At 56.1% G+C, this 18,633-nt stretch overlaps 2 protein-coding genes across 2 annotated transcripts in view; one reads left to right on the forward strand and one right to left on the reverse strand.

Annotated features, from left to right (window-relative positions):
* Positions 1 to 14,856, forward strand: part of DNAH1 (dynein, axonemal, heavy chain 1) — a 71,480-nt gene extending 56,624 nt beyond the window's left edge. Inside the window, exons 55-78 of the mRNA XM_010078194.1 lie at positions 1,802 to 1,993; positions 2,418 to 2,585; positions 3,205 to 3,396; positions 3,810 to 3,941; positions 4,180 to 4,305; positions 4,826 to 4,945; positions 5,787 to 5,936; positions 6,348 to 6,508; positions 6,617 to 6,842; positions 6,927 to 7,122; positions 7,731 to 7,882; positions 8,374 to 8,574; positions 8,979 to 9,119; positions 9,551 to 9,709; positions 10,072 to 10,203; positions 10,374 to 10,544; positions 10,982 to 11,161; positions 11,249 to 11,425; positions 12,197 to 12,367; positions 12,558 to 12,688; positions 13,079 to 13,223; positions 13,477 to 13,683; positions 14,108 to 14,342; positions 14,735 to 14,856. Coding sequence (XP_010076496.1) covers positions 1,802 to 1,993; positions 2,418 to 2,585; positions 3,205 to 3,396; positions 3,810 to 3,941; positions 4,180 to 4,305; positions 4,826 to 4,945; positions 5,787 to 5,936; positions 6,348 to 6,508; positions 6,617 to 6,842; positions 6,927 to 7,122; positions 7,731 to 7,882; positions 8,374 to 8,574; positions 8,979 to 9,119; positions 9,551 to 9,709; positions 10,072 to 10,203; positions 10,374 to 10,544; positions 10,982 to 11,161; positions 11,249 to 11,425; positions 12,197 to 12,367; positions 12,558 to 12,688; positions 13,079 to 13,223; positions 13,477 to 13,683; positions 14,108 to 14,342; positions 14,735 to 14,856 — 3,987 coding nt within the window. The remainder of the gene's footprint in view (positions 1 to 1,801; positions 1,994 to 2,417; positions 2,586 to 3,204; positions 3,397 to 3,809; positions 3,942 to 4,179; positions 4,306 to 4,825; positions 4,946 to 5,786; positions 5,937 to 6,347; positions 6,509 to 6,616; positions 6,843 to 6,926; positions 7,123 to 7,730; positions 7,883 to 8,373; positions 8,575 to 8,978; positions 9,120 to 9,550; positions 9,710 to 10,071; positions 10,204 to 10,373; positions 10,545 to 10,981; positions 11,162 to 11,248; positions 11,426 to 12,196; positions 12,368 to 12,557; positions 12,689 to 13,078; positions 13,224 to 13,476; positions 13,684 to 14,107; positions 14,343 to 14,734) is intronic.
* Positions 14,857 to 16,490: 1,634 nt separating this feature from the next.
* Positions 16,491 to 18,633, reverse strand: part of BAP1 (BRCA1 associated protein-1 (ubiquitin carboxy-terminal hydrolase)) — a gene marked incomplete at its 5' end in the record, with an annotated part of 9,047 nt that continues 6,904 nt past the window's right edge. Inside the window, 4 exons of the mRNA XM_010078206.1 lie at positions 16,491 to 16,783; positions 17,063 to 17,135; positions 17,639 to 17,731; positions 18,417 to 18,527. Of these exons, the coding sequence (XP_010076508.1) occupies positions 16,650 to 16,783; positions 17,063 to 17,135; positions 17,639 to 17,731; positions 18,417 to 18,527 (411 nt within the window). The remainder of the gene's footprint in view (positions 16,784 to 17,062; positions 17,136 to 17,638; positions 17,732 to 18,416; positions 18,528 to 18,633) is intronic.

The following is an 18,633-nucleotide window of genomic DNA, read 5'->3' on the forward strand; positions in this document are numbered from 1 at the left end:
ACCCTGACACAAAGGATGGCGGAGGAAAGGGAGCACTGGCCCTACCTGGTTCCCCTCGAGATCTTCCAGAGTCCTCTGGGCCCACTCCAGCGCAGCATGGTTGCCTTCCACTTTTGCTGACATGACTATAACCTCCCTCCGGGCACAGATATGTGCTTTCTCTATTTGGATCAGCTCCTTCCAGTAGCTGTCTTGGTCCTCCAGTAGCTCATCTCCATCAGTCCCAGGGCTTTTTGGCATCCTTGTTTGTTTGGTGTCCATTCTCTCCGTGGCTTCCTGGCCACTGTCTCTCTCCTCCTCACCCCCCATGCTCAACACCTCTCTCCCATTCCTCCCCTCCACTAGCAGCTCTGCCCTTGAGCCCTGGACCAGTATTCCCTGACTTGCTGGTGTCACTCCCCACGGTGTCTTTGCATACTCTTGATAAGGAGCTCCTCTTCTTCCTTCCAGTATTTTGCAGTATGAGTCCATCTGTGTCCCAGCCTCCACCCTTTCCTTCAGGCTGCTCTCTCCCTGTGCACTTGCTCCCTGAGCAGCTGGAGCCTGGACACTCCCCGATAGGACCTCCTGGAAGAATCTCTCAAACACATGGGTGGCCTGTTGTTCTAGCTCCATGTAAGGACCAAGATCCATCTCACACAGCAGTACTGGTGGCCGGCCTTTCCCCACATCCCCGTACCACTCTGCCAGCTGCTTTGCAGCCTTGCTGGTCTGGCTCAGGACAGCACTAGTATGGACGATCTCCACTTCCAGGTCTATCTGAGCCTTCCTCAAGTCCTGCTTCACTGCTTTCTCCTCCTCCTCCAAATACCTCAGCTCCCGCTGCAGGTTGGCAGTATAAACCTGTAGCTTGCTGTGCCGCCAGAGCTGATGGTCACGATAGTCCTTCAGCTCCTGAAGCTCCTGCTGCAGAGCCTCCAGAGAGGGACTCTCATCATCCGGTGTCATGCCTGGGAGCTGTGGGACCTGGCAGCACATCTGCAATGCCTGCTCGAGGGCATCGCCTTCCAGGATGGGCTTGCCTGAAGCCACCAGGGCATCGTAAGCCTCCACCTCGGCCGGGCTCAGCACATTCTCCTTGCCCACCGTGCTGCAGAACCACTCAAGGAACTGCTTTGTCCGAGGGCAGTCAAAGAGCCAGTCAAAGTCCTTCTCACAGAGGGTGTCTGCATAGGGGTAGACCAGCCTCAGGGTCGCCACAAACTCTGCCCCTTTGTTGACTGTGTCCTGTGGGAAGGCCTGGGAGTGTCTCTGGCTGAACATGGCAAGGGCGGTCAGCACTACAAGGGAAAAAGCAGGAGTCACCCTTAAGGGTCCTCATGCCCACAGGAATCTCAAGGGTGCTGCAGCAGAACTCCTAGCTGACTGCTTGAGGAGAGACTCCATCAGTCCCTCCACAAGTGCTGCAGACCAGCTCATGGGCTGCAGCATTGCTATGGTGGGGTACAGGAGTAACGAGAGACCACAGAGCAAGGGAGAAAGTCTGCCTGTGACTCATTTCCATACAGTCTCCTCCCCAGGGCCATCCAGATCTAGCTGCTTTGCCCAAGACATCTTCAGCCTGTAAGATACGCATATCAGAGCATCAGAGCAGGCTTTTTCAGCCTACCTAAAGTTTGCTCCATGCCCTTTCTGATAACCAGCTTTCCCTTCAGATATCTTTGTCCTTCCTTCCTTCCTGTGCGTTGCATCCTCTAGATGTCCCGCCTCTGGTCCCAGTCTCCCCTGGGCCAGCTGAGGGATGAGCAGCCTGTCTCACAGAGAACCAGCCCAACCCACTGTCTCCATTTGGGTTTTGAAGGTACGAGCAATGCAGCGGCCTCCCCTCGGCGTGAAGATGGTGATTGAAGCTGTCTGCATTATGAAAGAAATCAAGCCCAAGAAGGTGCCGGGAGAAAAGCTAGGAACCAAGGTGGATGACTACTGGGAGCCAGGCAGGGGCCTCCTCCAGGACCCTGGGAAGTTCCTGGACAGCCTGTTTAAGTACGATAAGGTAAGTGCTGGCCAGGGATCAGGGATTGCCTCACGGAGGTCCTTCTCACAGCAGCAAAGCTTAAAGCTCTTTGTGGGTGACACCCCTCAGCAGCACAGAGGATGAGTACATATTTGGGCTGGAAGTCCTCATGGCAGCTGGCTGCAGGTCATTGCCTTGGGCAGTGGGAACCAGATGCACAGGTCCTCCTCTTCTGCTTTTTCCATGAGGAGGAGCTGGGTGGAAGTGCTATGGGAAGGGATTTACCCAGTTCCACAGCCATGCCTCAACACAGCTATTTGATTCCTCTTGCTCCAGTGCAATGCCTTAACCACCCTGCCAGGTTTTGGGGGAGGCTGCAGCTGTGAGGGGAAGCTTTTTGAGACTTCAGTCAGATCTCTGGCATCCTCATCGCCAATCTCTTTTCTCTCACCATTCCTTCCAGGACAATATTCCAGATGCTGTGATCAAAGCCATCCAGCCCTACATTGACAGTAAGGAGTTTCAGCCAGCTGCCATTGCCAAGGTCTCCAAAGCTTGCACCTCCATCTGCCAGTGGGTGCGTGCCATGCACAAGTACCACTTTGTGGCCAAGGCTGTGGAGCCGAAGCGGGTAAGAGGCAACATGACCTGGTTGCTCTAGGGGTTAGGGAACACACCACCTTCTGCAGGAGCTGCTGAGAGACACTGTGTTCTGCAGGTCAGGACATAATGTTTGGACCAAGCCCTAACAGAGATGAAGCCCCAAAACTATTAACATAATAAAGTAGAAGAAATCAGCCTGAAATATGCTGGGGAAGAAGTGATACCTTGTTCTTAGTGCTTAGTTCTGGCTCAGCAGAAACTGTACTTACAGAAGCACTCCCCCATCTCAGTAGTGTTTCAGCCTTAATCCTCTCTAAGCCTAGCTGTTTATTATTATTTTGGGGCAACCAGAGGAACCTCTCCTCCTGTTCACTAGCAGGCCACATCCTGAGCTTGTGTAAGCTGGTACAGGCTCTTAGCTTTTTGGAACTATGCAGAAATGCCCTCCTCACCCCTACTTTTATTCCAGGGCTTGGAGAACATGTCCCTGGAGTTAGGCAGGTCAACCTTGGTCATACAGGGAAGGATCTCTGTATCAGCTAGTGCTTTTACAGGAAACCAACTCTTGCTCCAGGGTCTCTGTCTTTTTGGGGAAAAGCCTGGCCACATGCCCAGCATACCCACTGTTTTCTTGTGCATCGCCCCAGCGAGCCTTGCAGGAAGCAGAAGAGGACCTGCGTGCCACTCAGCAGGTCCTTGAGGAAGCTAAGGAACGCCTGAGGGAGGTTGAAGATGGCCTTGCCATGCTGCAAGCCAAGTACAAGAACTGCATAGACAAGAAGGAGGAGCTGGAGATGAAGTGTGAACAGTGTCAGCAGAGACTGGGCCGCGCCGATACGGTAAGGGACAGAGCTGGGTTCCGCCTGCTTACATGAGACAACCTGATTTCAGGTCAAGGAGCACAGTGGTAAGAACTTCTATGAGCCTGCCGTTCACAACAGTCCTAGGTTGAAGCTGCTTGGCTGGATCTCAGTAGCACAACAGGACTGGGGAAGCTAAGCTAACTGGTGTGAAAAGCTGCTGTCCTGTGCACAGCTTCTTGAGCCGGCATCGGGTCTCCAGGACAGCTGAGAGCAGCGCAGTAGTCCCAGGATTAAGTGCTCAAAGCTGGGGACAGAATTCAGGATGTGGCAGGGGCTACCCTGCAACGTCTGGTCACCAAAATCACCTGCAGCATTACCCAGAGAGCAGCAGATCCAGGACACAAGGTTAGACCACACAGCAGCTCTCATGTTTGCAATTTATTCCACAGCTTATAAACAGCTTGGCTGATGAGAAAGTGCGCTGGCAGGACACCATAGAGAACCTGGATTACAAGATCAGCAACATCACCGGAGATGTGCTGGTTGCAGCTGGCTTTGTGGCCTATCTGGGCCCTTTTACAGTAAGTGTGCGATGCTCCCTACGAGGGGCTTGGGTAGCTGCTCTGCTCTCCTGGCCTCTGGCTGTTGCTAGCCAGATCCACTGGGAGAAAGAAATAGGGCAGAAAGGTGCAAGATCCCACCTGGATCCCTGTGCAAAAGGCTGCACAGGGTCCCATTTGAATGAACAGTAGGGTTTAGATGCTCACAGCAGACTAGCTGCAACTCAAAGAAAGGCTGTGATGGTTCTTCTTGTGACAGGGACACTACCGCATGGCACTGTGCAAGGAGTGGCTGAGGCAGCTGTCAGAAAATAACATTCCTCACACCGAGGAGCCAAACCTGATCAGCACCCTTGGAGACTCCATGGAAATCCACTCGTGGCAGGCAAGTTACAGAAAAAACCAACATTTCAGGCTGAAGGTGCCTCAGGCAAAAAATAAGACACTCGGCTCACCACTCCCTAGGATCAGCTGGACCACGGGACAGACCCCAAGCCAAACAGCTCAGTAACAGCCAAGCACCTCCACACTGCAGAGCTGCAATTACTGTCGGGGGCTCCTTGCACAATGAGCAGGAGAGGACCTGGCAGCATCCAGGGCAGCAGCAGCAGCTCTGAGAGCATCAGCCTTAACCCATAAGGCTTCCCCTTTACAAACCACAGGCTTAGAACAAAGCCCTGGCCATAGCCTGCCCAAGCCTGACTCTGCCACCACAGCTCTGTCCCCTGGCTCATCTGCTTCAGGCAGAGCTGCAGCTCTGGGCTCAGCTGCTGTTAGAGGTACCCTCACCCCCATCCCTGCCCCTCACACTGGGACCACACGGGCCAGGGCAGCAAGGGTTTCTCTGGTCAGCTGTACTGTCCTGCACTACCAGATGTTCCCAACAGCTTTTTCTGCTCTGTTAGGTTGCTGGCTTACCCAACGACACCCTGTCTGTAGAGAATGGGGTCATAACACAATTCTCCCAGCGCTGGACTCACTACATAGATCCCCAAGGACAAGCGAAGAAGTGGATCAAGAATCTGGTAAGAGCTGTGGGGAGGAAGGCCAGGTCTGCCAGGACAGAGGAAGCAGCTTTCTCTTGGAGATTGCACAAAGCAGCCTCAGGCTTTGGGCTCCAGAGCTAGAAGATCCCCCGCTATCCCAGCACAGCCTCCCCAGCACCACACAGGCTCCACATCCATGCTCATCTCAGGTGGATTTCTCTGCTTGGGGAAATCAGCACAGGGCAGGAGGGGGTCCACTATAAGCAAGTAAGGCATCAGATTCCCATTGTGGCTCCCCAATAGCATTCTGGGGGTCTTACATCCTTCACCATACCCCAAAACACAAAGAACAACACTAGCAGCTCCCATAAACAGCCTTTAGGCTTCCTAGGACAGAAGGAGTCAGGCTCACATTACCTGTTTAGGGAGCACAGTCCCTGCTGCCAGAACACCAGGGATGCAGACCAGCACCTCTTATCACCTAGAAGAGAGCCTCCCCCTGCCCTTTTGAAAGGTCAGGGGGGAGGCTCAGGCAGCTGCTCCTGTTTTGCTCCCTGAAGGCTTTTCCCACCCACCTGCTATTACTTTGCAGGCAAACAAGCTCTGAGTTCCCAGTGTGGGGCTCTGTAGGGGCACAGCTCTTTGAAGAGGTTCTCCCCATTCCACCCCTTCCTGCTGCCTCATGGGGGCTGTCTGTAGTGCCTGGTGACTTGGGCTAAGCTTGCCAAAATAGCCAAACACTAGCTGAGCAAGGAAAGATATTATTTCTGCTGCTTTGGGGAGCTAGATGAGCCTAGTGAGAGGTGTACCATACACCAGAGCTGGATGTGAGGGTGGGCAGGACATCGCAGGGACCCTGCCCTCCCCTACTGCCTTTCAGGAGAAGGTGAATGGTCTGGAGGTGACCAAACTGAGCAACCGGGACTTCCTCAGCAGTCTGGAAAATGCCATTACTTTTGGGAAGCCCTTCCTGCTGGAGAATGTTGGCGAGGAGCTGGATCCAGTCCTAGATCCTGTCCTGCTGAAACAGGTCCTGTGTCTCACCCTGACAGGGAGGGTGGTGGGTACCTGGCCGGGCTGAAAGGGGGTGTCTGTCTGGGGTGCAAGGGGACTTGGTGGGTTTGCAGGTCTCTCTGGGCAAGGAGCACTCCCATGGATGCTGCCTGTTCTGTGCTCGTCTGTCTTGGCCAGGGCTCAAATGTGTCAGCAGCCTCCCACACACCCCACTCCAGGCATTTTGTCTTGGCCTGGCAGGCAGGGCCATGCAATACAGCTGCTGCATTCAGGTTCAGGCTTTCACATCTGCCAGGCAGCCTTGAGCTCCTCTGTCTAGAGAGTCTTCAGACTCTCTCCTCACTGCAGAGCACGGGGCACTGCAGAATGCCTTCCCTCACAAGAGATGGCCATCTCAGCCTTCCTGAATTTATCCTCTCTGGTACAGACCTACAAACAGCAAGGCAACACAGTGCTGAAGCTGGGGGATATGGTGATCCCCTACCATGATAGTTTCAAGATGTACATCACCACAAACCTGCCCAACCCTCACTACAGCCCTGAGGTTTCCACGAAGCTCACCCTCATCAACTTCACCCTCTCACCCAGGTACCTGCTTACCCCATTAGCTGCCCGTGCTGCTCAGCCTCATTCCTCACACTCCTCAAACACCCGGGCCTGTTGTTCCCCCCCTCACCTCCGTGGCTTTTGTTGTAGTGGCTTGGAAGACCAACTGCTGGGACAAGTGGTGGCCACGGAGCGGCCTGACTTAGAAGAAGCTAGAAACCAGCTAATTGTTAGCAATGCTGAGATGCGTCAGGAGCTGAGGAAGATAGAAGACCAGATCCTGTATCGGCTCAGCACTTCTGAAGGAAACCCTGTAGATGACTTGGAGCTCATCAAAGTGCTGGAGGCATCCAAGGTCAAGGCAGGGGAGATCCAGGTCAGAGGCAAAGGTGCTCTTCCCCTGCAGCTGTATGTCCCCTGCCAGCACTGCACCAACTAGGACATCTCCTCTGTCCCCCAGGCCAAGGTGATGGTGGCAGAGCAGACAGAGAAGGACATCAACATCACCCGCCTGCAGTACGTGCCTGTTGCCGTTCGCTCCCAGATCCTCTACTTCTGTGTCTCAGACCTGTCCAGCGTGGACCCCATGTACCAGTACTCACTGGAGTGGTTCCTCAACATCTTCCTGATGGGGATCAGTAACTCTGAGAAAGCAGGTGCCTGCCTGGAACAGCCCCCTCCTGTCCCCTTCCTCACCCTCCATTCCTGGGTTAGCAGCAGCAGCAGCCAGGACACAGCAGAGTCAAGGCAAACACGCCTGCGTGCATCACCTCTCAGCATGGTCCGGAGCTGCCCCTGGCTGTGCCCCTCTGTTCTCGTCCCCACTGCTTCCCTGCTGCCCTGTCTGGCCAGGCGGGAGGGATGTTAGTACCAGGGCACAGGTGAGGTACGCACCATCCTGGTAGAATGTGGCTCTGCTTATCATGGAGCCACCTCCATGCACAGGTCCTGGCTGCTGCTGACAGGCTGGGGCAGCTCTCCCAGCTCTCCTGTGCTAGCAGGATGGTGGTGGCTGGCCCTGTGCAGGCTGCCGCAGTGCAGTGTGGACTCCCTCCTGGTGCTGGGGCAGTGCTCTCTCTGTGTGCTGAGTCTCACAGCCTTGTGCTTTCCCAGGGGTTTCTGTGCCAAGTCTGTATTTGAGAGCAGTGTCTGTTCTTCCTGGGCAGGGTGGGGGTTTGCCCCCCTGCCCAGGCACCTACAGGTGACATGGACAGAACTCTCCACATCACCCACCACCCTTGTCTGGTTGTTGCCTTTTTTTCAGACACCCTGAAGGAACGGGTCATGAACATCAACAACTACGTCACCTTCAGTCTCTACACCAATGTGTGCCGTAGCCTTTTTGAGAAGCACAAGCTCATGTTTGCCTTCCTGCTGTGCGTCCGGATTCTGATGAATGATGGGCAGATTGACATGGTGAGCAAGTCCCCTTGGTCCTTTGATGGGATCCCACCAGAGCAGCTCAAGCCCAGCCTGTTCAGCCCCCTAGAGCAGCGTGCCAGAGTGGAAGAGGAGTCTTGTTCCCTGGGCCTTGGGGGCAGGCTTGGGAGGCTGGGCAAACCTGGGGCCTCTCTCTGCACTCAGACCTTTCCCTGTGCCTATACTCAGAGATGCCCAGCCTGAATCAGCTGCAGCCTTTCTGAGTTTGCTGACAGACTCCTAGAAAGGTTCACAAGTTCAGAGGGAACAGGCAGGGATTAGAAGACGCAGAAAAGCTTGTGGCAGCTGAACGGTGATGTTGATTTCACCAGACCCTCCAGTTCACTTACTCCTCAACCCGCACACACTGGCAGGAGAGGCAGCTAGAAAGTTACTACAGGATTTTCATTGGATATAGCACAAGCCCACATGCCTCAGGGCCAGGCAGGTAGTCTACAAACCATGACCATGTCCTGTCCTGTTCCCAGGATGAGTGGCGGTACCTGCTGTCAGGAGGGACCATAAAGGAGATGCAGGAGAACCCAGCTCCAGCCTGGCTGTACGAGAGAGCGTGGGGAGACATCCTGGCCTTGAGCAACCTGAAGAACTTCTCCGGCTTCGCCGATGATTTTACAGCTAACCTTGAAGCATTCAGGGCCATTTTTGACAGCCCCAAGCCTCACAGGCAAGTGCCCCCTGCTTTGTCGGCTTACCTGTACTGCACCCAGCAGGTAAGGGCATCCATGGCAGAGCACGAGGAGCTGATGCAGCCACTCTGCTCACAGTCAGTGCTGTGCTGCACAAAGCATTGCCTCGTCTCCTCAAGGGTGGCCCTGCCTGTGCATATTGCTTGCTCAAGGCAGAGCGCCATGACACCTTAGCCCAGCAGCACTTGGCACTTCCCCAGTGGAAGCAGCTCTGACTTGCCTGCGGATGGTTTCAAGGCTATGGACAACAACCACAGCAAAGTGACTGGAAGGTCCTTCTCCCTTCTGAAACACCAGGGGCTGCCTGCAGGCAACTTGGGTGCTTCTTGGAGAGCTGCAGGATCTGGTCCATCCCTTAAAAATGCACCTAATTGCTTTGCAGAGAGCCCCTGCCCGGGAAGTGGGAAGCTGAGCTTGATGCCTTCCAGAAGTTGCTGGTTCTGCGGTGTCTGCGGGGAGATAAGGTCACCAACGCCATGCAGAACTTCGTGGCGCTGAACCTGGACCGGCGCTTCATTGAGCCACAGGTAACTAGCCAAAGGGAAGCACTGGGGGGACCAGGAGTGTAGCAGGAGGCCTTGAGCTTGCTGTAATGGGCCACCAGCATTTTCCAATTGCAGTGAGGGTGCTTGTGCCTCTCTGCAGCCATGGTGTTCCTGCACCTGGGGAAACACTTACGTCTTAGACCAGGGATAACCAGTTAAACCACGCTGGGAGGGAGCAGATAGTGCAGGCGTACGAGGGAAGAGTATGAATGACAAACGGGAAAGTGGTTACTGCTCTGATCCTAATGCTGCTGCAGGAGAGCTGTACTTGGCCCTTATTGAACGTGTTTTGGGCCCAGAACCCAAGAGCACACTGATGCCTTGGAGAGGAGCTGGAGGCCCGGCGGGGTGAGGAGGTGCTGTGCATGGTGGCACTACGGCCCCCCTGCTCTGACCAACTTTGTGTGTTGCAGACCACTGACCTCTCAGTCGTCTTCAGGGAATCCAGTGCCACCACCCCCCTGGTGTTCGTGTTGTCCCCAGGCACTGACCCAGCTGTTGACCTCTACAAGTTTGCTGAAGAAAGGAAGTTCTCCCAAAAGCTCTCTGCCATTTCTCTGGGCCAGGGCCAGGTAAGCTGCCGGTGCCCACCTGGGGCAGTACTGTCCTGCTGGCACTCCCAGCGATCTCACCTGGCTCCAAGGAGGTCAAACACCCTTGCAGCACAGTGGAAACAGCCTCTTACCTCAGAACCCTCTCCCAAATCCATCCCTAGTTCCTCCATTCCCTCCACCCTCTCACACCATGACCCACAGGCTTGCAAAAGCGCCCTTGCTGTGCCACTAGACAGCCAAGATCCAGTTGAGCCCTGGGGACAAAGCCAGGCTGTAGCTGGAGTGGTGCTTCCACTGAGCAGCTGTCTCCCTGTCCAGCTCAGCAGGGCACAACCCACAATGAACTGGGGTCTCTGAGCTCTTCCCACCTGCCTCCGCAGGGCCCCCGTGCTGAAGCCATGATGTCCAGTGCCATGGAGAAGGGCAACTGGGTCTTCTTCCAGAACTGCCACCTGGCCCCAAGCTGGATGCCTTCACTGGAGAGACTCATTGAGGGCATAGACCCCACCAAGGTGAGCCGACTGGCCCACTCAAGAGGATGACAGGCGTGCAGCTGGAGCCCTGGGAGGAGCTCAGATCTATCCCACCCACAGATTCCCTGTAAAACCAGAGGGTCAGTGCAGGAGCGGCTGCAGTGGCTGTGCTGCACCCTCTGAGCGCTTTCTGCCTTCTGGATTTCCAGGTGCATCAGGACTTTCGTCTCTGGCTCACCAGTCTACCAAGCAACTACTTCCCTGTGTCCATCCTCCAGAATGGCTCCAAGATGACCATTGAGCCCCCCCGCGGGGTCAAGGCCAACCTGCTCAAGTCCTACATTAGTTTCAGTAATGACTTCTTGAATTCTTGCTCCAAGGTAAGACTGGAGTTATGCTTTGGTTGGCTGTCCCCAGCCCATGCCTGCTCCAGTGTGTGCTCTCCACTTGGACATTGCTCCTCTCCAGACACAGATCTTCCTCTCTAGAGCTCTCACATGCTAGAGAAGGGCCGGTGGTATTTCTTATAAGCCACATCTACCCTCTGATAAGCCAATTAGAAGTTTCACTTCGAGAAACAGAAGCAACAGCATTGTGGAGGCCTGGCATGAGGCACTTGCAGCTCTCTTTAAGCAAGGGAGCGGGCCACAGCCTTCCCCAGCACAGCAGCTTGACAGGTTTCCACCTCTCCAGGCTGCAGTTGGCATTGCTGAACTGGCACACCTCCTCTGCCAGGTCCCAGCAGGAACTGACCCCATCCAAGGATGAATGCCTCCACAGAGCTGAGCACCTCCCCTCCCTGCTCCCCTGCCCACAGGTCTCCGAGTTTAAATCCTTGCTGCTGTCACTTTGCTTCTTCCATGGGAACATGCTGGAGAGGAGAAAATTTGGGGCTCTGGGGTTCAACATCCCCTATGAGTTCACAGATGGAGACCTCCGCATCTGCATCAGCCAACTACAGATGTTCTTGAGTGAATACACAGACATCCCATACAAGGTAAGCGCATGAGGCAGCCACTCCTGCAGAGGGAAGAGGCTCACGACGCATGTGTGGGTCAGAAAGCCATGGCAGGGTCCCTCGCAGGTGCTGAAGTACACGGCTGGGGAGGTGAACTATGGCGGCCGTGTGACTGATGACTGGGACAGGCGCTGCATCATGAATATTTTGGAAGATTTCTACAAGCCTGAGGTTCTGAATCCTGAGTTTGCTTATTCCGAATCAGGGATCTACAAGCAGATCAGTACCTCTTCTGACCTCAGTGTAAGTACTCAAGTAACAAATTGCAGCTCATAGGTGCAGGGGGATTGTCATAGTACAAAGGGGATCTGCTCCTTGAAACCCACTGCATTTCCAGTTCCCCGGGGGAATATCAGTTTGTAAGAAACTGTGGATCTTCAGCTGCTTTCAGGAAGCTGCATCTATTTCAAGCAACAGGAGGAAAATCTTGTTCTTGTGCACAGGAGGTGGTAGCAGCTATCACCAGAGTTCCCCAGGCAAAAGCTTTTGTACTTTGAATTGTTTTGATATCATAAACCTAAAGTACCCGAGGAGATCTGCGGGAGACACAGCAGGAAGCTCACTGCCAAGCTGCCTGTTCCTGTAGCATGTGTTTGCTTCCACGCAAGCGCAATTTAACTCCCCAGCCGGACCATGAACCACAGCCATGGCCCCTGCTCAGCCACCAAAGCTGGCTCAGAGGAGCTGCCACCCTGCAGCCCTCCAAGCAGCCTGAGACCCATGTCAGCCAGCACTGCACAGGGCACACATGCTGTCCCCAAGTCACAGCTGCACGTTAGGTTTCCTGGCTGCGACAAGAGACTAGGAGCTGTGTAAATGTCAATGAATGAACCTCAAACACCAAGACGAGGAATATCTCCCAACCAAACCTGCAGGTCTGTGATCTGTTTGGTTTAGCTTATCCACCAGCCATGGTTTAGTCACTTATTTTGGGCCAGGCCCCCAGCAGCCCGAAGGGCACCACAGCTTTATCCCTGCACTCTTGGCCTCACACCTGTGTGAATTGCTCTCCAGGGCTACCTCCAGTACATCAAGAGCCTGCCACTCAATGACAGCCCAGAGCTCTTTGGTTTACACGACAACGCCAACATCACCTTCGCTCAGAACGAGACCTTCGCTCTGCTGGGGGCCATCACGCAGCTGCAACCCAAGACCTTCACGGTGGGAGGCCGCAGCAGGGAAGAGGTGGGTTCCCCAGACCCATCACTGCTCCAGCAGCCCCTGTCTGGCACAGGCAGCTAGAACAAACACCAGCTGTCCACAGGTGCCACCACGCCTGCTGGGTGCCAGCAACAGCACTGCCACCCCAGTGTTAGCTCTGCCCCTTCTCGGCAGCCATAGCTGGGACGATGTCCACCCGCTTGCTGTCTTGCAGCTCGTGGAGGAGATCTCCAACGAGATCCTGGCAAAGGTGCCTGCCCCCATGGACCTGCAGGAGGTGATCCACAAATACCCACTGCGCTATGAGGAGTCCATGAACATGGTGCTGGTGCAGGAGGTCATCAGGTAAAGCCTTTGTGGGATCACATCCTGGGCCAGTGGCCAGCTGGTCACTTGGGGAACAGCAGAGATGTGCAGGGGCTCCCATCCACCCTCCCACCCACCCTTGAGGAACCTCAGTGCTGAGTACAGCAGCAGGGTTGGGAGCCACAGTGACAACCTTGTTGTCCCAGCAGAGCCTTCAGCTGATCCCTGTCCTGTGGGGACTGATCACTGTCTCCATCCGTTGCCATCAGCAATCCAGGGCTGGAGGGGAGCTGTGAGACCCTGCTAAAGAGGACTCAGGGTTACACGGAGAAGCTTCACTCATTGTGCAGAGATCCAGACCCTCTGGGGTGATGTGGGTGATAAATCATGGCACTGAGTTGCTCCACTCCCTCTGCTCTTTCTCTGCAGGTACAACAGGCTCCTGGAGGTGATTGCTCAGTCACTGAAGGATTTGCTGAAAGCTCTCAAGGGCCTGGTTGTCATGTCCTCTCAGCTGGAGCTGATGGCCACCAGCTTGTACAACAACACTGTCCCCGAGATGTGGGACGCCAAGGTACGTGCCCCAGCCAGCCCACCTGCCCGCAGGAGCTCACCCGAGCCAGGGGAATAGGGCATCAGCCACCACATCTGGACTGGGCTGTCCCACCAGCAACTGGCTCTTGCTCCCCGGGCACGAAGATGTCTCCTGCCGAGTGCAGCTCTGTTTTTCCTGGCCCCTGGGCTCTAGGCAGCTTTCAGCAACTGGGGCACAAAGTCTAGGTGGTCCTCGCATGCCTTCAACACCTTCCTCTTTGGGTCCCCCGCAGGCCTACCCGTCGCTGAAGCCCCTGGGAGCCTGGGTGATCGACTTGGTGCAGCGGATTGAATTCTTGAAGAAATGGATCAGCCACGGGATCCCCCCTGTGTTCTGGATCAGCGGGTTCTTCTTCCCCCAGGCCTTTCTCACAGGGACACTGCAGAACTTCGCCAGGAAGTCTGTCATCTCCATTGACACCATCTCGTTTAGCTTCAAGGTCAGTGGGTCAGCCAGAGGCTCTGGATTTTTTGCTGGATATTTTTAGCTAGGCGGCCACAAAGGCAGCAGTTCTTGCCCTTGTGCCCTACCCAAGAAGTGAAGACGCAGCTGCACAGCTGTCCACAGAGCCCATCATCCCCTCTGGGCTCAGATACACCCACCCCACTGCTGGACACCTCCACGAGGCAGGGAAAGACCTCTCTGCCTCTCCAGACGTGCCCACATCACTCTCCCCAGGCTTTTCCACAGGCTGCCTCACAGCCCCATGACATGAGATGCCAGAAAGCCCAGCTCAGCCCATCCGAGAGCTGGGCCCTGTGACAGCACTGACTTAGCTAAGAGCAGCTTAAGGGGGTCCTGGGGGCCGAGCCTGCAGGGACACACCTTGATCATGGCACTGGGCCCCCTCCTCTCCTCTGCAGGTGATGAAGGAGTCGGTGAGCGAGCTCACACGCCATCCCAACGAAGGCTGCTACATCCATGGCTTGTTTCTGGAAGGCGCCCGCTGGGACCCCGCTGCGTTTCAGCTGGCAGAGTCACGCCCCAAGGAGCTTTACACAGAGATGGCCGTCATCTGGCTGCTGCCTGTCCCCAACCGCAAGCTGCCAGCCACTGGCACCTACCTGTGCCCAATCTATAAGACTCTCACTCGTGCAGGTAGGTGCCCTAAAGCCGGGTCTCCAGAAGCAAGGGAGAGGGTAGAAGCAGCGAGGCAGGGCAGCCAGGAGAGGCTGCAGGGGCTCCTTCTTCCACACATGGCATGGAGCGAGGCACTGTAGGCTGAGACCAGCCAGGGAAAAAAGATTTCTCTTGCTCTGGTTGGGGAGATGGAACAGCCAGACACCCTGGCTATGCAGCAGTGTCTCTGGCCAGGGTCTCAAGCCCACACCTGCAAATACACACACCTCTTTGCCCCAGCCCTCAGCCTGTCACCCAGCACGAGCATGGGATGGGATCTCACATGGGGCCACTTGTATGGGACTCCTGGGTCACTGTGCAGCAGCCAGGGTGGCAGTGCCACCCTCTTGCCCTTGCTTCCCCCATTACAGGCACACTATCAACAACGGGCCACTCCACCAACTTCGTGATTGCGGTGGAGATCCCTACAGACAAGCCGCAGAAGCACTGGATCAAACGGGGCACAGCCTTGATCTGCGCCCTGGACTTCTAGCCTGAAATCCCACCCAGCCCAGGAACCCGTCCTAGCTGAGGGCCTGAGCCGTGGCCTCTGCCATCCTGCACAGAGCTGCCTGCCAAAAAATCCTGCTGAGCTGTGTTAATAAATTGAGCTCAATTCCACCAGCATCACGTTCACCTGCTGTTGCTGCAATCCCCACAATTATCTCAAGATTTTAGCACCCCATAAGAGCTGCCAGCAGGGACAGCATGGCCTGGAGCAGGCATTCAGTGCTCCCAGCCACACACACCCCTCTCCTTTCCCTCGCACGGCTCCCCTTGGCTGGCTGTTACCTGATAGCTTTATTCCTTCAGACAGATCCATTATTTACAGTACTTGATATTGGACACGGCAGGAGACAGAAGAATTTTCTTCCCTTCAACAAATAAAAAAAAAAACCACCCCAGTTTCATTCCATAGTCAGGATCTGTACAAATCTGCACATTTGCAAAGGTCAGTCCTCTCCTCAGGCAGCTCCCCTTGTCCCAGCTGCACCTCAGGCCACTTCCAGAGAGACGTGCTGACACCTCCGGCTTCCACTATTTCTGCCGGGCTGCTGGGGACAGGCAGGCGACCACATGGCCGAGTGCGGGTGGGGATGGTAGAAGGCAGCAGGCATGAGGCAGGCCAGGCCTGCGTGCTGGGGTACGAACAAGCTGCTTCCCTCATCAGCAAGCAGCCTGGGCACGAGGAGCAGCTTTGGGCTCCCTCCACTCCTTCTGCCCACCACCGCCTCCAGCATTACAGCAACCACTGTCCCCTCTCCCAGGCTGAAGGGCTTCACCCAGGGCACCAAGTGACTCTGCATCCAGGACCCACCCCAGCACCGTGCCGGGCAGCACCGAGCCGGGCAGCACCGAGGCTGCCCTAGGAACTTGCTCTGTTCATCATTCATGGGGTTTCTCTAGGAACTGGGCCTGGAGCAGCCCTGCGCGACCCACAGGCACTGCAGGGCCACAGAGCTGGTTCCCATGAGAGCAGCCCTGGCAGCAGAGCCACATGCCACCCCCAGCATCACCACGCTGGCTGGGCACAAGGCCCCCTCCAGAGACAAGCCCACCCATCCTCACCAGGCAATGGAGCTGCCAAGGCCCCCCAGGGAGTCTGGCTGCGCAGGCACAGGGTGCTGCCATTCCCCAGCAGCGAGGGCAGGGCAAGGCAGGATGGCCTGGCCACACGTCTGCCAGCTCGGGGAGCTGGGCAGCGCAGAGGCAGGTGGATGCAGAATGGGCTCTGTCCAGGAGACGCCTTGCTCAGCAATGGCAAAAGCATGGGTCAGAACCAAAAATAATTTTGGGGAAAGGAGGGAGAGGGATAGAAAACACAGACATGAACATTCTGGGGAAGCGCAGAGCTGAAGGCCTGGATACAGGAGGACACAAGCCCCAGACAGCTGCGGCCAGCACAGCCTCACGTCAGCATCACTGGCATTCCCCGCAAAGCCAGACCTGCCAGCGGCCGGGTGGGTCCTTCACCTCCTGCTGCAGTCCTCAGCCACGGTGTTGAGACACAGGCCCACGGCATCCGGGCGTGCTGTGGCACAGTCAGGCAGCTGGACACTGCAGCTCACTTTCTGCTGCAGCTGCAGGGACTCCCCTCAAGACAACATTCTGGCCTTTCACAACTCAGGCTCAGACGAAAACTGTTTTCTCTGTCCCCAAGCTCCTCCTTGGCCGAGGGCTTGTCGCTGTGGTCCCTCTTCCTTGGGCAAAGGGTAACATAGATCCACGCCCACTAGCCAAAGCCACAAAACCCAGCTGCTGCTTCTCACAGTCTTGACTCCCAGGCTACTGCCGCTTGGCTTTATATGGGCGGGAGCGTTTCCGGCGGTCCGGCTTCCTCTGCTTGTGCAGGCGGCCAATGCTGACTCCCTGCCGCCTGCGGACAGAGATGTTCTGCTCCACGAGGCTCGCCAGCATGCCTGCGGGGAGAGGCAGATGGACACACCCCACACTGTAGGGCTGGTATTGCCCATTCCAGGGTGCAGCCCTCCTCCCTCCCCCAAAACCCGTCAGTGGGCTCCTCTGGGGACTATAAAATCAGGAGGACACAGAGGAGAGACGTGTGGCTCCCCAGACTGGCACTATCTTGTGCCCCAGGTCTGGCAGGAATGGGGAGCAGGGCTGGGGGAGCTTCCCAGGCTCCCAGCTGCTGCCTCTGAGCCCCACGCTCACCTCCTCACCCACAGAGCTCTGCTCACCTTCCTGGGCCAGCATGGAGATGAAGGTACAGATGAACTCGTCGTAGTTGTGGGTTCTCCTCTGGTCATCAATCTATAAAGATGAAAAATCCACAAATAATCCACAAACAGGTGGCAGGGAGAAAGGAGAGCTCAAGGATGAGAGGGGGCAAAGAGCCGGCATGCCTGGCCCATCCCGCAGGCCAAGGAGACCAGAGCAGGAAGGGACCAAGCTCCCAGCCCAGCTCAGGCCAGTGCACAACTGGGACAGTCTCCACCCCAGTTCAGATGCCGGCATTTTCCACAAAGGGCAGCTGGGAAGACGCAAGGGTGGGCAGGGGAGGAATGCTGCCAGGCCCTGGGAGCTGCAGTGCTCCACCATCCCCCTCAGGCTGGTTAGTGCTGCTCAGGGGAGCGGGTCTGTCCAGGCAGGAGCTCTGCCCCACGGGCTGTCTGGTAACAGGAAAGGGACTCTGAACGCTCCCCATGGCCCTTCTCAGCTGAAACACCTTCCCTCCACTTTGCCATGAGGACACCCCAGACAGAAGCCTTCAGGGAGCTACATCAGCAATGCAAAGAAGCCATCAACAAGCATACCTTGAATTTCTTCCTCTTCTCCACCTCTTCCTTCAGGCAGGCCTCGTAGTTCGCAATCTCAGCCTCCACGCACTTGAGTAGCGCCAGTAGCTCCTGCCAGGGTCAAGCACAGCAAACGTGAGCCCACAGACCCCTGCCACATGTAGGAAATTTCTGAGTCAGAGGGTGATCAATCGGCCAGCGCTACAGCCAGCCCCAGGGGAGCCTGGCCCAGCCCCATGGACCTGGTTCTCTGGGACAAGGGGGAGTGGTGTGTGCATGCCTGAGAAACACCCCGGAGCCTGGTTCTTCTCAATAATGAAATCCGAAGACTTCCCTTTTGAGTAAAACAGTTTCTAGCCAGCTCTGCTCCAGGGAGCCCTTGATACACTTGTGCTGCCTAAGCCTGCCCCTCTCTCTGGCTGGAGGGCAGAGACCAGCAGTAAAGTTACCAGCAGGCTGGGATTTGGGGATGCAGGGTCCCACCGGCCTCTGGTCCAAAGGAGAGCACAGCACACTGAACATCTCGACTGCGGGAGACAGCGGCTCTGCCCACTACCAGGGCAAACGTCCCCAAGATGACACAAGGCGCAAAACCTGCACTGCCCGTGCCTCGAGGGACGGCTGCGGCGACATGCGGGCGGGACAGCGTGCACATGCGGTTCGGTCACGGCCAGCGCTGCTGCATCTCTGGGTGAGCACAGGGAGCTCCACGTTCCCAGGGCTGCCGCAGCACAAAACTCACCTTGGGAGAATACTTTTCCCCCCCAGGGTGATCACTGGTCCTGCCAAGTCCCACCTTCTCTTTGCTGTCACTGGCCTCACTGCCCTCCTTCTCGTCCAGTTTGATTGCAACCGGGGCCTCTTCACCGGGTTTGATGGAAGGGGGGGAGCTTTTCCCCCCATCTGCACACAGGGGAAGGAAGTGTTAGGAGCCATTGCAAAGGACCAGTATCCACCCCTGAAGTCAAAGGACAGTGTCCTGGTGCCGGAGGAGAGGTGCCAACCCCCCAAAA

This window comes from Pterocles gutturalis, unplaced genomic scaffold (assembly GCF_000699245.1).
Source record: "Pterocles gutturalis isolate BGI_N339 unplaced genomic scaffold, ASM69924v1 scaffold4231, whole genome shotgun sequence".
Classification (NCBI taxonomy): domain Eukaryota; kingdom Metazoa; phylum Chordata; class Aves; order Pterocliformes; family Pteroclidae; genus Pterocles; species Pterocles gutturalis.